Here is a 17,453-nt window from a genome sequence, read left to right as displayed (position 1 = left end):
CACCGGGGGGAGAGGGGTAGGTGCTCTTACCATAGGGCGTGGACACACACACCAGCGGTGGCGAGTCAAACAAGCATGTATGGACACCCAAATCCAAGATCACGATCTCAAATGATAGAAATGGTGCAGGCACACGATCTCAGCAGTGGGATAGGCAAAACACACCAAAGGCTGGAAGGCAACCACAATCTCCTGATCTTTTGTGGTATCCTTTCTCCAGCAGTGGGTAAAGGATGATCCTCAATAGCTCCGTTCTTTTCACTGACCCGGTCAAATGACTGCACTCCAAGTGTAGCACTTGAACTTAAAGCAGAGTCAAAACCAACGCTCTCCAAATAGGGTAACTGTGTCTCCCAGCCGAATACTTAGGATCTCAAAAGGGAGCAGAACAGCAAGAACTGTGCACTATTGCACTAGACCCGAAGAACTTATCAGTCTCCCTCTGTCCGACCGGCTTGTCGGAACAGGTGTTCGTTTGCATCCAACCACCCTGAGGCTTCTGTTGCAGTTTCAAAAAAGTGAACTTGCCCTCTGACCGATGCACGGAGTTTGGCAGGATAGAGCATGGCATATGTTGCTTGCAGATGCTGTAGCCATTTAACATCTGCAAACCGGGCTTTGTGCCGCTGAACCACTGCAGAGAAATCCGGGTAAAATGAGATGCAGGCCCAGTCCTAAAATGATGTTCCTTTTCTCTCTGGCAAGTCATAAAACAATTTATTTATCCTTGTAGTTAAGTAGTCCTACGAGAAAGGTATGTGGTGCGTGCCCAGGTGGTAAAGGCCTAGGAGGCAGCCTGTGCGCCCGCTCGACTGAGTATAGTGGGGTAAAAACTTCTTTCCCAAAAACCTCTACCAGCCACTGCTCAATAAATTACATGGGGCTCCTGCCCTCCAACTTCTCAGGGAGCCTTTTCTCCTAAAACGTCACTGATGCGGCTTTCCACTGCTGTAGTGCGCTCCCGGATCTTTTGCAAATCATGGCGGATTAGGCCCAACTCCTCCTTTAACCATTCTCTTTCAGGGTATCTATTGAGGCCGTGCATTTGTGAACAGCGCTGAGAATGTCAGCCAGAGTGGGTTGTTCGGCCTCATCTTCCTCCACATCCTCCTCGGTGTCAGTAATCTGAGGCGTAATGGCTGTTGAGGGGTCCTGTGGGGACGGCTCTCCCTTTTCCTCAAATGTGAAAGATGGCTGGGGTTGCTTCCAAGTCTGTCTCCGAAGCCCGCCCCGCCCCCCTGGCTAGCTTCTGGGCATAGTAAAGTATATCTCGTGGGGGCTCTTTCCCATCTGTTTTAGGAGGAGTTTCTTCTGCTTCTCCCCACCACGAGGATGCTGAGGGAATGGTGCCATGTCGTGGGTCAGGCTGCCCGCCATCCTTCTGCTTGCGGGTCACCGTGCCACCAGATCGGAGGGAAATATAGTAGGATCAGGTGAGAATTTAACCCCAGAATCCAAGCTTGGAGCAGGATCGAGTGCAGGAGCTCTGTGATACACGTTTACTCACATGCCGCTCTTGGCCACGCCCCCCACACAGTCAGTCATTTTGAATGCGACAGCCACACAGTACATATGTTCACTGAACTGTGTTCAGTGCCCCACTGACTAATACAGTGAAGTCGTCATTGTTAACACATGCATGTTCCAGTCCATGCTCCCTGGCTGCCAGGTTACATCAATGTCACGGAAACCATTCTCGTTATCTTAAAAGGCAGGATACTTTCCGGACAGACTTTGTATATAAAATAAATATTATATAAAACTTAACAAGTGATCTAAGTCACTTGAATACATAGTAGTAAAAATAGGGATTTTTACGTCATACTTGCCTGCTAAATCCTTTTCTTTGAGTACATCATGGGACACAGAGTCAGGCTAATATTAATTACCTGCTGGGACGTCCCAGAGCAATAGCCTTGAGGGGAGGGAGACACCCTGCCAAACAATAACCATCAGAACTTATACGGCAGCCCGCAGTACACTGCGGCCGAAAGCCGAATCCTCGGCTGCTCGAACATCCATTTGATAAAATTTTGTGAACGTATGCACTGAAGACCAGGTAGCAGCCTTACAAATCTGAGCCACAGATACCCGATGGTGAAAAGCCCAGGAGGTTTCTACACCCCTGGTAGAATGAGCTCTCACCCTAAAGGAGGAGGAGCTTTAAGTTTCAGACCATAGGCCTGAATGACCAACTGACGGACCCAATTGGCAATGGAAGCCGCTTGCCCCTTCTTGGGTCCTTTTGGTAAAACAAAACAAAACAAAAAAAAAAAAAGTGGTCTGTCAGATCTAGCCAGATAAACCTTGACTGCCCGGACAACGTCCAAAGAATGCAGTCGTCTCTCTTCCGCCGAACGAGGCTGAGAGAAAAAAGAAGACAAAATAATGTCCTGATTTAAATGAAAGGCCGACACCACCTTTGGCAAAAAGGAAGGAACAGGTCGTAACACGTCTTTGTCATGGTGAAGGATCAAGTATGGTTCCCTGCATGAAAGGGCCGCCAACTCTAATGCCCCGTACACACGGTCGGATTTTCCGATGGAAAATGTCCGATCGGAGCGTGTTGTCGGAAATTCCGACCGTGTGTGGGCTCCATCGGACATTTTCCATCGGATTTTCCGACACACAAAGTTGGAGAGCAGGAGATAAAATTTTCTGACAACAAAATCCGTTGTCGGAAATTCCGATAGTGTGTACACAAATCCGACGGACAAAGTGCCACGCATGCTCAGAATAAATAAAGACATGAAAGCTATTGGCCACTGCCCCGTTTATAGTCCCGACGTACGTGTTTTACGTCACCACGTTCAGAACGATCGGATTTTCCGACAACTTTGTGTGACCGTGTGCATGCAAGACAAGTTTGAGCCAACATCCGTCGGAAAAAATCCTAGGATTTTGTTGTCAGAATGTCCGAACAAAGTCCGACCGTGTGTACGCCCTATAACACCCTTCTAGCCGAGGTGATAGCCATCAGGAAGTCTAGCTTGCGTGACAGCAAGTCTAATGGGCGTAGGGACCATTCCCCTGGGCAGATCTGCTGGCGGCAGAGATAATCTGCCTTCCAGTTCACTATTCCTGGGATATCATTGGCACATGTCCCTCTGTCCAGGCTAGTATGTAGTTCACCTCCTTCAGAGCTGAACAACTTCTGGTACCGCCTTGATGGTTTATATATGCCACTGCCGTGGCATTGTCGGACTGAACCCTGATGGGGCAGTCCTGAAGCTCCACCGTCCAGGACCGCAGGGCCAGACGTAATGCCCGGAATTCTAGGACATTAAGGGGCATGGTCTTCTCTGTCCCTGACCATTTCCCCTGAGCTGTGAGCCCGTCTAAGGTCGCTCCCCAACCTGAGAGACTGGCATCTATAGTCAGTACTCTTCAAGTTACCGGGAGAAAGGATTTTCCCTTTCGCAGGTTCTGATCATTCAACCACCAGTTTAGGCTTAAGGCTGCCTGAGGAGATAAGCAAATTGGATAATCCAGGGCTTTTCTTCCTCTGTTCCAAGCCAACAAGATGTCTTGTTGTAAAGGCCTGGAATGGAACTGGGCATAGAGCACTGCCTCGAAGGAGGAGGATACCATCCTCCCTAGAAGACTCATACAGAGCCGAATGGAGAGTTATCTGGTGCTCTTCATCTGATGCGTCGGATCCTTCAGGGCACAGATTCCTTACGGGCGACAAGAATACTCTTGCTTGGATCGGGTTTAGAATCAGACCTAAATATCTTAGACTTTGAGCTGGTCTCAAGGCTGACTTTCCGGTATTTATGATCCAGCCTGAGCTTTTCAAATACCTCACTGTGTATATTTTGCTCTGTTCTAGAGCCTGTACTGAGTGATCTCTGAGCAGGAGGTCATCCAGGTACCCGAGCACCAGGATCCCTTGGGGCCTTAAAAGACCCAGTACTGGTGCTAGGACCTTTGTGAACACCCGGTGAGCTGTAGCAAGCCCAAAGGGTAGAGCCACTGAAAATTATGTTCCTCTACTGCAAAACGTAGGAACCTCTGATGAGGCTGAAAGATAGGTACGTGTAAGTACGCGTCCTTTATAAATCGATGGAGGCTAAAAAGTCTCCCCTCTGGAGTGGAGTGAGGTTACTACTGAGCGGACAGACTCCATCCTAAAGGACTGTATCAATAAATACTTGTTCAGGGACCTTCGGTTCAAAATGGGCCGTGTGTCCCAGTTTGGTTTCTGAACCGTAAACAGGTTTGAGTAAAACCCTGTGCCCCTTTTGAATACAGGAACTTCTACAATCACTCCTTAATGCACTAGATGATGTAGTGCCTGAAGCAATAAGTTTATTTTTGGAGAATCCGAGGGAACGCTGGATCTTAGAAACCTCTAAGGGGGCACCCCCCGTAACTCCAGCTTGTAACCGCGAGATATAATTGAGGTGACCCACTCGTCGTGAATTATTGTTTTCCAAATGTCTGCAAAGTGCAGCAGCCTCCCCCCCCCCACCGCCACCCGATGGAGTGGGGGCGTCCCCTCAAAAGGAGGGCTTGGTGCTGGGTTTAAAAGAATTTTGGACCCAGGGCCTTTTCTGGCCCTGGCCTTGCGGCTTGCCCCTGGGCCTAGCGCCCTGTTGGTGGCGGAACCGCCCTGATGCTGAGACATTTGAGAAAGCAGTTCCTGGGTTTTTAAACGAGGGACGTTCGGTGCTTTTCTTCACAGGAAGTAGAGAACTTCTCCCTCCGGAAATCTTTTGGATATATTTGTCCAAGTGATTACCGAATAAACGAATAGCTGAACTGGCCAAAGAAAAGAAAGCCTTCAATAATAATTCCAATTTCCTGTCAACAGGGTCTTTCAAGCCCTGTGCGTTATCTACCGGACAAGTAAAGAACTTTTCATCCATGGGATATAAAAGGGAAAACCTTTTTAGGAGGCAAAAAAGTCCTGTCAGGATATTACCAATCAGCATACACCGCCTGTTTCAACAGGGGGTGTAACGGGAAAGTCTGTGCTACCTGAATAGGTCTCAGAGATCTCAAAGAGGGCCAGGGGGGCTCAGTCACCTCTGCAAGAGGCAACTTAAAGGCAGAACGAACCATTTCGGTCAAAGCCAGGATCAAAAGCCTCTGCGACTGAGAGGCAGACATCGACTGGATATCTTCTTGTCCAGATTGCTCGGAAGCAGAATCATCTGCTAGGCACTCCACCGAATCATGAGCTTTCAGCTCTTCCCAATCCTCAACCCATTCCTGCTCCAGACTGCACAGCTTAAATAAGCTGGGTGTGCGCAGGAATGTTCTATGCGTGTATGCGCAGGCATGTGCGTGGTCCCGGCGAGTGGGCGTGACCGTATTGGCATACAACGCAAATCTTCGTGCGCTCAGAAAAAGGCTAGGGCACATGTGCGTTGAAGCCGTGTGCGCCATGGCCGCCAAACTGCTGAGCCCAGCAGCGCTCTTGCAAACGCACATGCACCATGGCGAACCAAGGCGAAATGGCGCACCATCGTGCGCCATCAAACAGGTAACAAACAGCCAGACACAAGCAAAAAGTTACTTTGCAAACACCCACAGCTAGCCCAGAACTCCCCTGTATGGTCACCACACACAGGTGTCCAGCCTTTAGCTAGCTTGACTGATTGTTACAATCACTGGGACACCCCATAATAAAAAAATAAAGGGGTTTCACTTACTCGTCCAGGCGCAGGGCCACTTAGAAGCTAAGGGCCCAATCTTCACCCTTCACGGGGGGTTCCTGTCACTTGGACCTTCAAGGACTGGGTACCCTTTCATCTTTAGGGTCCACTCCCTTGGACCTGTTGTCGTGGGTATTCCACTATACTCTTGCGCTATTAAGCACACTTTCAGCATAATGGTATAATGCATCTTTAAATAACCCCTGTCTCCCGTAAATCGACATAATCACCATCTTAGCTCCATCATTCCTTCATCTGCCCTGCTGGGCAGAGGCTCTCAGCTTTTATTCACACACACACACACAAAGGTAGTCACAAACAGGAAGCCCTGACCCCAACAGCCAATTGCTTCATCCACAGGATATGACCAAACAAGGATATGAGTTTATACAACAACCAATGACTACCGTTCCCGTTGATGGGAGACTATTTGCAGGTGTACGCCATGGTACCCCAAATATGTTGATCAAGCATACAGGGGTGACACAAGAGCACATCCGCTAGACCGATAATGTCTTTGCAGAGCGAACACATCCCCCCAGACGAACGTCTGTGCATCGCACAGGGGCCCTTTTGCCGGCAGACATATCCTCACTCTGCAAACACCTCTCTCCAATGTCAGGAAGTTTTCCACTACCCAACTGATCTCAACCAGCGTCAGTCTGTCCCAGTCAGCTCTTTAGAGCGTGTTGCGGGAGAACTAACACTGAGACACTATGACAATACATATTAAAATACATCTTCATAAAATTTCCACAATACTGTACAGCGCCCTGCAGGAAATGCCTTAGCGCTGTAGTGTCCAGGATTTCCACTCCGCAGGATCCAGCGCCCGGAGGCCACATTACAGGCAAAACCTCACAGGATCTTAAGTCTTCTTTGCGAGGCTGGGGTACCATTTATCCAACCATAAAAGCCTGTGTCAATTGGATCCGATCGGTTAATCCCTCGATTCATTTTTGGAACCGTTTGTAGGACTGGAGACCTGGAGCTCAGAGAGCTCAAACAAACCGTGCCATCCACCTTGCAGACACTGGTAAAAAAAAAACGAAAGTACTTTCTGTATGGGAGGGGTTATATAGGGGATCACTTCCTGTCTGAAGACCTTTGGTCTACCAGTGTCCATTCACCTAATGATGGAGTATAACACCAGCAGGTAAGGAATATTAGCCTGACTGCGTCCCATGATGTATGAAAAAGAAATAGAGCCTTACCCAACAATGACGTACCTCCACACTATCTGACCCTCATTTCTCCTATTAGATCTGCAGTTTCTGACAATTCTCTCAAGCATTACATAGATTGAACATGGTGTGTGGCCCTTTAGTGATATCAGGAGCCTCATTCGTGGCCCCTTTAGCTCATAGATTGACAAACACTGCTATAGTGTTGTTCATGTTGAGCCCCATGGGTCTACAGTCTGCTAGCTGCATCTCCTGCTATCCACGGTGGTCAGTCAGAAGGCTGATCATATGATGCAAACTCTTCCCAGTGCAAATTACATTATTATGCATGGTTGTGCGAGTTTCGAAGGTTGCAGTAAATGTTCACAAAGAGAATGAGGTCGGGGGGGGGGACTGTAAATAAGAAATTTGCCTGGGAACTGGTCTCCTCACAACATGTTGTTACAAACTGACCCATATGCACCTATCTTCCACAACTGAATAGATAAGCTGGCCATAAACATACAGATTTATTTAATTCAGCCTGCGTAGTGAACTGAAGAATTCTAGCAGATTCCTCCATCTATGCTAACAGCACAGATGGATGAATCTCCTGCTGTGGGTCAAGTAAACCGTCATGTGACTGAGGTTTCCTCCAATTACAGAGCTCTTTCTGCAGCACTGTACAGAAGGAACTTTGTGAGGCATCACAGGCTCCACACTGTGGCCTATACAGTGTGCAGTAAACAGTACAGTGTAGTCTAGTGGAAATTTGTATCGACTCCTTATAAAATAGACCCTTTTAAATTTTGAACCTGTGTTATCGGTCTTAGATAACTGAACATTTTTTCTGATTCTGCTGTCAAGAAGGTGCATGCGAATGAATAAAAAAAATGTTTAATATAACTGAGGTAATTCAAAGGGGTTTTAAAAATAACAGATCTGCTTCCGACTCTCCATGTAGTATCATGAAAGGGGTTCTCCAATTCCACATGTACCTGGGTTTTAAGTATTGCCTTCAGTGCCGGTTCACACTGCTGCGCTGTGAATTTGTTCCTTTTTTTGTCCTGTGTGAGGTGCGATTTTAACGTGATTTTACCGCGAATTTCAGGTCATAGCTGCGATTGATGTTCTAGCCAATGGAAAAAAAAAAAAAAAAAAAGGGTGTTAACTTTATGTGTATTTCCTGGTTTTTGTGGAGAGTAGTGTGGTGGAATTCGCACATATCTGAACCAACAATGCGATTCCAGAACGATTTACATTGATGTCTATGGAGGCTAAATTCTCAACGCAATGCTGTAAACTCGCACAAGACCCTTTTTTTTAAATCGCATTCGTAGGGGAATCGCAGCGCATGTATGTGAACGATGGTCATAGAAAACAATGACTTTATAGATGACATGCGAATTTAGAACGTTTTTGACGCATCACATTCGTTATGAACTCGCATCAGTGTGAACCGGCACTCAGCGCTACCTACTGATGAAACCTGATAAGACAACACGGCCATTCAGATGTGATTATATGCCTTTGTGTCAATTTGTGCCACTTAGTTTCAGAACAATAGTTACTTTGAGGCCACTGCAGCAGATCAAGAATATAAATGATATCCTAGAAAGCGCTATAATGGAGACCATACTCACAATAGTTAGAATCCTTGCTTCAACCTTTGGATCTGTCCAGTCCTGGAAGAAAGAACAAAATTATGTTAAAAACGTGTTTTGCATCTCGCAGCGAGTCTGGTTCTTTCATATGAACTTTACCAAGTAGAGCTAGCCATCCACAGATATTCAGGTAATTACACCGATACTTCCAACAACTGCCCATTCCACAAAACTGCTGATCTTATATAAAAGCCACAAGTTATTTTTACACTAAAACAGTTATGCTTGGAAATATTCCTACAGAATGGTTTAAAAAACATTTCTCAGGATGCTGTAAAATTTCTGCTTCTTATTGCTTGTTAACTTATACACTTTCCTATTACTTAAAAATAAAGGTTGTGTTTGTTGCAGATCTAGCTAAAAAAACATAATCACTCAAGCCCAACATATAATAAGCTAATGTGAAGATAAAGCACAGTAAAGAGATTATGCTAGTAAACGTTACCGCTTACACTTTCTAGAAGGATGTTGGCCAAAATAAAGATTTAGGATCAGAGAAATGGGTGGTGTCCATTTCAAAAGTCTGCAGCACTAATTACAATTCTAGCATTCACTTCCAAGAAACGTTTTTCCTGTCTTGAAAGATGGCTTTTGCGTCCAGTAACAGTGAAGGTGCTCTAGCTCCAAGATTATGTTTGCTGAAGCTGTTATGTGAAACTGGAGCCAGGAGGTATAAAAATAACTTTCTTGCTCATGACACAAAAGGAGAACACATGCCATCATTAAACTATATCCAGAAAATCAGTGATGATCTGTTGCGTAATCTTTTTTTGACAGAAAACATGTATATATTTTGAGTATCAGAATAAAAATAAGAATACCACCCAAAAATAATATGCAATTGTGAGTAGAGTCTAGCAGGCCGAGTCACCTGCAAGTTTTTATGTCCTAAGAACTTGAGCTGCAAGAACCTCTCGTAACTGGTACCATACACTCTCTTCGTGGTGGATCTGTATAGGACAACATAGGCTTGGCACGAAGGCACCCCCTGCAGCGTCAGACACCACCTCTAGCACCACCCTGCATGCCATCTCGCTGCTGAGTTGGTCCGTGTTTTTTGGCTGAGCCCCTTATATGGGGGTTCTGGGAGCCATCGCTCTTCATATGACAGCTAGCCTACTATTTGCATGACAGGCTTTTACTGTTTACTTACCGCGAGTGGCTTTTTCTGGAGTTAATATGAAGCTATATAGCCATAATGAGAATCTCCTACAATCTACAAAGCCATAAATCACCTGCTTGCAATAGCGCTGCACAGCGTTACATTCATTGACCTACACAGACAGGAGTAATTGATCGATGTGTATCTTCAAATCCTCTTGTCTGAACTACTGTGTAATTTCCACTTAGAACCTTACTATTGTCCGGGCTCGGACCTCTGTTCATTGACTTCGGTTTAGTGGATTAGTTCTCAGCCTTGTTGATCCATCAACTGCTGATCTGGAGCAATGGCAGTTGTTTTTGTGTACAATTTACAATCTGTCAGGCTTGGTGGTAAATGCCCTTTAATTGCTTAATACATTTAGTGTTATTTTGATGAATTCTTTTGGTGGTCTGTCGTCGTTTCATGCGTGTCTTGTGTGTGTTTGTCTCCAGACCTTTAGTTTGTTCTTATACCCCGTACACACGGTCGGACATTGATCGGACATTCCGACAACAAAATCCTAGGATTTTTTCAGACGGATGTTGGCTCAAACTTGTCTTGTATACACACGGTCACACAAAGTTGTCGGAAAAACCGATCGTTCTGAACGCGGTGACGTAAAACATGTACGTTGGGACTATAAACGGGGCAGTAGCCAACAGCTTTCCTCTCTTTATTTATTCTGAGGATGTGTGGCACTTTGTGCGTCGGATTTGTGTACACACGATCGGAAATTCCGACAACGGATTTTGTTGTCGGAAAATTTTATTGCAAGAGCTCAAACTTTGTGTGTCGGAAAATCCGATGGAAAATGTGTGATGGAGCCTACACACGGTGGGAATTTCCGACAACAAGGTCCTACCACACATTTTCCATTGGGAAATCCGACCGTGTGTACGGGGCATTAGTGTTAGACCCCATTCACACAGGGGCAATACGACTTGCAGGTCGCCTCAGCGATGCGACCTGCACACGACTGCCCGGGCGACTTGCAAAACGACTTCTGTATAGAAGTCTATGCAAGTCGCCCCAAGTCGCCCCCGAAGTCGTACAGGAACCTTTTTCTAAGTCGGAGCGACTTGCGTCGCTCCCCTTAGAACGGTTCCATAGCACAGAACGGGAGGCGACTTGTCAGGCGACTAGGTCGCCTGACAAGTCGTCCCTGTGTGAATGGGCTCTGAGGCGTGGAACTGCTGTAATTTTATTATTGATCTTTTTTCAATAAATTAAATTGTTTATTAATTTACCTTGTTTATCAATTTATTTTCAGCCCGGTAATTGATTCCCAGGACTTTTCTAATTTAATGCAACTACATACAACAATTCTATTTTTGTCAATGCTGTATTTTATGTACTTTTCCCTTAATAAATGTGTAATTTTTTATCTAAACCTATCTTATTTACTGGGTACCGAGATAGTCCTCAACCATCACAGGCGTCATAGGGCATTTTTTGGAGTAGCCCCCATTAACCCACTCCTTCTTTCAGTGCCCAGGAGAAGAATGAACGTGCATTCATTTTTTTTTCCCATTAATAGGTGGGAGAGCATAGTCCATCTCAAAACTCCATACAAAAACACAAGCCTGCACATCAAAACTTGTGCACACTAGTATACATTGTGTAGAGCAGAGAGTGGAGGTGCAATGCATTGTTACAGAACATCAGACTGTTCACAATTGTCACTCTTTTTGTTTTAACTTTATAGAGTTATAAAGGTTTCAACAAAATCTATGCACTGTGGTATGATGACATGCACGTCTGCATTTTCACGCAATGAAGCGCAAACCACCTCAACCTAGCGCCAAGATGGTGGGAACAGGGCATCTAGAAAACAATTGTTTTCATGCGTGCCTTTGTGCCAAGCCTACTGATATTTTATGAACGAGCCCCTAGTTACAATAATCCAGGGGCTAAATAAATCCAGGGGCTAAAAAAACCTGTTTTACAGAAGCAATCACTGTTTTTATAAAGGCTTTATTGATTTAAAGCTGTGGTCATTAACACAAGTGCTTAACTCACCACTTGTAAATGCAGTTTCACACGCAGACAAAATCCCACATTTTATAGCTTTTGCATGGCAAATCATGAAAAAGAAGAAGGGCGCACCAGCCTTGTGCACCACCTTTATTTGTAAAAATATACTCAAACACAGAGAAATCATAAACTTGTAAAGTTGGCAGGACACCAGGCCCCAATAAAGATATGCCATACAGTAAGCGGATCCAGACAACATTCCACAGCAGACACAAGAGCCGAAGAGTTTGCAGGGATATATCCCCTTCCTCAGATCTCTGTATTGATGCCTGATGTTCTAGTGACTTTACAAGTTTATGATTTTACTGTTTTTGCAAGTGTAATTATTTTTGATTTTACAAAAAAAAAAAATGGTACCTAAGCTAGTGCACAAGTCTAGTGCGCTCTTCTTGTCATTAAGAATTTGCCCCAATCTGAAGAAGAGAGCAGCAAAGCTTGAAGTGCATCTGGTTACCTACTGAATCACAAAGTCTGCAAGAGGTCTGCTACATGGCTGCTTCATGGTGACTTTGGTTTGCTGCACTTTAGCACTGAAGAGATGTCTTTCAACTTAAAAGTAATGGTAAGGTCTTGTTTTTTTTCCCCCCAATAAAAATAAACATGTTATACTTACCTGTTCTGCTGCAGTGGATTTGCAGAGAGCAGCCTTGATCCTCCCCTTCTCGGGTCCCTGGCTGGTGCTCCTGCCCCCTCCCTCCTGTTCAGTGCCCTCACAGCAAGCAGCTTGCTATGGGGGCACCCAAGTCGAGTCACAGCTCCCTGTGTCCAGACACGGAGCCCCGAACCTGCCCATCTCTCCCAATTGGATAGCTGAGTGATTGACCGCAGCAGCAGCCAATGGCAAAGAATGCATTAAGGTGAAAAACCTTGAGTGTTTACAACCCCTTTAACCACTTCAGCCCCAGAAGGATTTACCCACTTCCTGATCTTTTTTTTTGCAATACGGCACTGCGTCAATTGCGCGGTCGTGCGACGCTGTACCCAAACAAAATTGATGTCCTCTTTTTTCCACAAATAGAGCTTTTTTTTGGTGGCATTTGATCAACTCTGTAGTTTAAATAAAATCGCAATAGGCGTATATGGATTGGTTTGCACATAAGTTATCACGTCTACAACCTATGGGGTAGATTTAGGACTTTTATTTCTTTTTTACTGGTATTGGTGGTGATTTGCCATTTTTAGTGGGACTGCGACATTGCGGCTGACAAATCTGACCCCAAATGACACTTTTTCGGGACCAGTGACATTATTACATTAGTCAGTGCTATAAAAATGCACTGATTAATGTATAAATGACACTGGCAGGGAAGGGGTTAACACTAGGGGTTAACTGTGTTCCCTGGGTGTGTTCTAACTGTAGGGGGGTGGGCTGCCTGGAACACCACAGAGATCACTGTTCCCAATGACTGGGAACAGCAGATCTCCATCATGTCCCCTGTCAAAACGGGGATCCGCCTCATTTACATAGGCAGATCCCCATTCTGCCTCTGTATACCGCGATTGCGAGTCGCCGGCGGACTTAGAGTCCGCCGAACCAGTGGGCGAGCGCCGCTATATCACATGCACGGACCGACATACACCTATGGCGATTTGCACTATCCAGCCACCTTGCCGCAGTATAACTGCGGCGGGTGGTCGGGAAGCAATTAAGCATGTATTGCAATGTGAGTGAACTAAAAATCCCTGTTTTTCATTGCAAAGTTTGCTGGAAAGGAAGTATAGCAGTGTGCATCCAGACAGTTCCAAAATTGCATGACAAGTCGCTCCCCATTGTTGGCAATGGAACTGTTCATGTTGCAGCGATTATGAAAAAGGTTCCAGCACCACTTAACGATTTCATTGCGACTTGCATAGACTTAAGTAAAACGAAGTCGCAATGAAATCGGCAGTACAAATCGCATTTATGTATGACTTTGAAATCATGCTGAAGCGGCGTAATTTCAAAGTCGCACCGGTGTGAACAGGGGCTCCAATTTATGGGTTATGGATTTATATCAAAGGTCAATCAACTAAGTTGGAACTTTTTTGTTCTTTGCAGTGCAGCACACAGAATGTGTGCAGATTCCAGCATGTCCACGGAGGGTATTTAGAGAATGTCATTTCACCAACAAGCCACTCTTAAAGTGTTTGTTAACCTAATAAAAAAAATAAATGAATTCTGCTCCCTTAAAGCATGTTATACAGCACCGTACTTGTGCTGTGTAATTTGGCGCCCTGTAATACCTGGCTGATCCTGCCTGGTTCTGCCTGCCCCTTTGTAAGCTGACCACGGTGTATCATGGCTGCGGAGCCCTGACACCGTGGTCAGCTTACATGCCTCCGTCATCCGTATGTTCTCTGTCTCCTGAACCCAGAGCTGGAATAATTAATTAGTGAATTTATATATCTGCCTGAAGTTCACCTTTAAAGCGAATTAGTGCAATCTCCATTAAGGACACAACAGAACACCACATCATTCTTTTGCTACCCTAAACAAGGGAAACACCCAAAGTATGGATAAGAAAATCACCCAATGTGACAGTGCTGGGGTTTAACTCACCGCTATCAAATAGGAGCAGGGAAACCATGAGCCCGAAGCAAGCTCCAGCTTACACAGGGCTGCTTTCTCTCAATTCCCACAGCTACATGAAGTGACAGAGGTGCAAAAAAAAAAAAAAAAAAGGGGGGGGGGGATTAAGTGAACCCATCTTTCCTCTATGGGCAAAGCAGAGGTTCACTTTAAAAAATAGTAAAGGTCTGCCTATTTATCATGCTTGGGATTTTTCACAACCTAGAGCAATGTATCAAAAATGTTTCAAATTATATTTAAGGAGTGCCCTTTGCCTGGCATTGTTGCTACCATTCTTATCTATATTAGATATACACTACACTATTCAGATACTGCAGCAGCAACAAAGTACGATGAGTCATATTTACCTTCAATACAGTGTCTAAAAACAGAAAAACATCATTCATTGTTCTCTAACTGGTCTTCATAGTAGTTCTAGTTTCCTAATTCTCTAAAAACTGAGGCCATGCTGATATAGTAAAGTCTACCATAAATTCAAAAAAAAAAACAAAACACACTACAAGAAACATTGCTCACAGAAACATACCTTATGTAACATCTCCGCAAGTTCTACACACAAAGCAATGACATCCCTACTAGCAGAATAATCATTCAGACGTGTGAACAGATACCTGTGGATACAAGTGTGAAAAGAAATAATATACTAAGCATCTACATTATTGCGCTGCATGACTTATTTAAATCGTGATAAACTCTCAGATACTTTACAGCAAGCCCAGGTTAAAGTGGTTCAAAAATCAAAAAACTTTATCTTAATGCATTCTTTGCTTTAATGTCTAAGCCCCCACCCCTAAACACTTACCCGACTCCTTACACTGCTCCAGCTCACAAGAGACACAGGCTGCAGTGGGAGCCATAGACACCTGCTACTGCCCATCAGACGTCTGTGAGGAGGGAACAGGGGGTGTGACTTACTGGCACTGAGTATGTCTATGGACGCACACAGCCCATCACAGGAGTGTGCCAGCAGGCATACCCCCTTAGCACATGGCCTGCTGAGGGGGGACCTGGAGGAAGGAGGAGCAGACAGCCCTGGTGGGGAACTCCAGAAAAGGAGGAAAGAGACCATTCTGTGCAATATCAGTATAACATCTTTTTTATTTTAAAAGAATAACAAAAGGAGATACCGACGTGAAATGAAGAAAAAAACAAAAAAGATTACCTTTACCATTATTGACCCCTGAAAATGTTAGCTGCTTAGCCATTAGAAAAAGTCAAAAATCTTTAACTGCATATCTGTTCCAAGTCAGTCTCAAAATACTGAACTGCGAGAGCCGGAGCAGCAGAAAACAAAATGGTAGTTTCAATTTCAGTTAATGTCCACTCAATCTAAATATTCTATTACATCATTTGCTCTGGGTTCAGTTTCATCCACCTATATGTTTTGGGTTCAAGAAGCCATGTAAAAAAAAAAAAATATATATATATATATATATATATATATATATATATATATATATATATATATATATATATATATATATATATATATATATATATATATATATATATCTATATCTCATGGTTATAGTATACAGTATTTTAGCTTTTCGTCACTTAATTTTCTCTGGTTTACTTCAATAAATGGGTACCACTGACTATAGTTTCATGGTTAAATAAAAAAAAAGTACCAGAGCTAACTTCTGTAACACACAAAAACATTAGTAGCTAAGTCAATTAATGGAAGACTTTAAAGAGGTTGTAAAGGTTCGAGTTTTTTCACCTTAATGTATCCTATGCATTAAGGTGAAAAAACATCTGACAATATCGCCCCGCCCCCCCCCCCCCCCCCCCCCCCCATTGGCTCACCCTGATACAGTGATCGGCTATAGCCGCTGGCTGTATCACAGGAGCACGCCCGCAAGAACTCACCACCATGCGAGAGCTCGCATGAAAGTGATTAGTTCTTACGGGGAGGAGCTGAGACAGCCGCCGAGGGACCCCAGGAGACCAGGTTCGGGCCACTCTGTGCAAAACGAGCTGCACAGTGGAGGTAAGTATAACATGTTTGTTATTTAAAAAAAAAAAAAAAAAAATTTTTCTTTACAACCCCTTTAATGTTAACAAGGAAAATGTCTACTTTTAATTAACAGATTATCGCTACACACAGTTGCGCTTAAATAGTGAGTTACCTGTTAAGCCAGGAGAAGAGGCCTCGTGCTGCAGCCACAATATCTATGATGGAGGCGAGCTGTTTGTGAGTAGGTAACAGAGTAGGCGGTTGAGCGACTGATGAGGCTCTCTTTAGGGTAATGATGTGTGAGCATAACAACTGAGCAACTCTATGCAGCTTATCAGTGAGAGAGCGCAGGCTTTCTCTGTGCAGGTCATAATGCTAAAAGGATACAATAAAAAATGACACTCAATAGATAGAAAACTTTTACAGCTTATCAATTTAGAGTGAACAGTAAAAATAATTTTCCATTTACATTTTTAGCCACTTTTTTGATTTAGTTAAAAAGAGATCTAAACCCAATCACAAACATGTAGTGCAACTCACCATCCCTTAAAGTAGAACTAAAGGCACTTTTTTCCATAGTAAAAAGGAAGGACGGGTTATAACACCCAACAGCTTTCTTTGCCATCTGTGTCCCAATGGGAGGATTTCCCTTCACTTCTGGTCCCATAACCAAAACAAGAAGGCAGAGGAAATCCTTCCAAAGTTTTTGTGTTATTGTATTATTGTTCTCATGTCAACCAAAATTTTGACACTATTCTTTTATTTTTGATTTCGGTCCATATGCACACTGGGCATTTGCCTAGCTCCAATGAACGCCTTTTCTCCTGGCAGGACAAAAGTAGCCTAACAAAAAAATGCACCTAAAGCCATGTTTTGCACACTATAGGTGCGTTTATGTGCATCAAGCTTTGGGCATTTAATAATTCCATTGGCCACAATATTAACTTTTTCTGGACATTGAAATGAATAAACGTTCAAGCGCTAAACATGCTTAGCATTTAACACATTTACATGTGTGTAGGTGCGCCGTGTTTTTTTCTGCCCTCTTCCTCTGCTGAATGCGCAAGTGGTGGGGTTTTTTCCAGTCTCTCAATGCTCCTCTTCTATTATGCCTATAAACATCTATGTGTGCATGGCCACATAGGCTAAAATAGAGGTGTGTTTAAAGGCTGAATAAAACAAACAAAAACACACACCTTTTATTAACCACTTCACGCCCTTGATATAGCCGAAAGAAGGCTACAGCGCGGACGCCA

General features: G+C 44.2%; 1 protein-coding gene across 1 annotated transcript in view; it reads right to left on the bottom strand.

The window, feature by feature from the left end:
• Positions 1–17,453, bottom strand: part of CNKSR1 (connector enhancer of kinase suppressor of Ras 1) — a 144,344-nt gene that overhangs the window by 106,503 nt on the left and 20,388 nt on the right. The window contains exons 3-5 of the mRNA XM_073616135.1: positions 16,370–16,572; positions 14,764–14,848; positions 8,470–8,511 (exon numbers count right to left, since the gene is read on the bottom strand). Of these exons, the coding sequence (XP_073472236.1) occupies positions 8,470–8,511; positions 14,764–14,848; positions 16,370–16,572 (330 nt within the window). The remainder of the gene's footprint in view (positions 1–8,469; positions 8,512–14,763; positions 14,849–16,369; positions 16,573–17,453) is intronic.

Source organism: Aquarana catesbeiana, linkage group LG02 (assembly GCF_042186555.1).
Source record: "Aquarana catesbeiana isolate 2022-GZ linkage group LG02, ASM4218655v1, whole genome shotgun sequence".
Lineage (NCBI taxonomy): Eukaryota > Metazoa > Chordata > Amphibia > Anura > Ranidae > Aquarana > Aquarana catesbeiana.
This window is presented reverse-complemented; position numbering and strand designations above follow the sequence as displayed.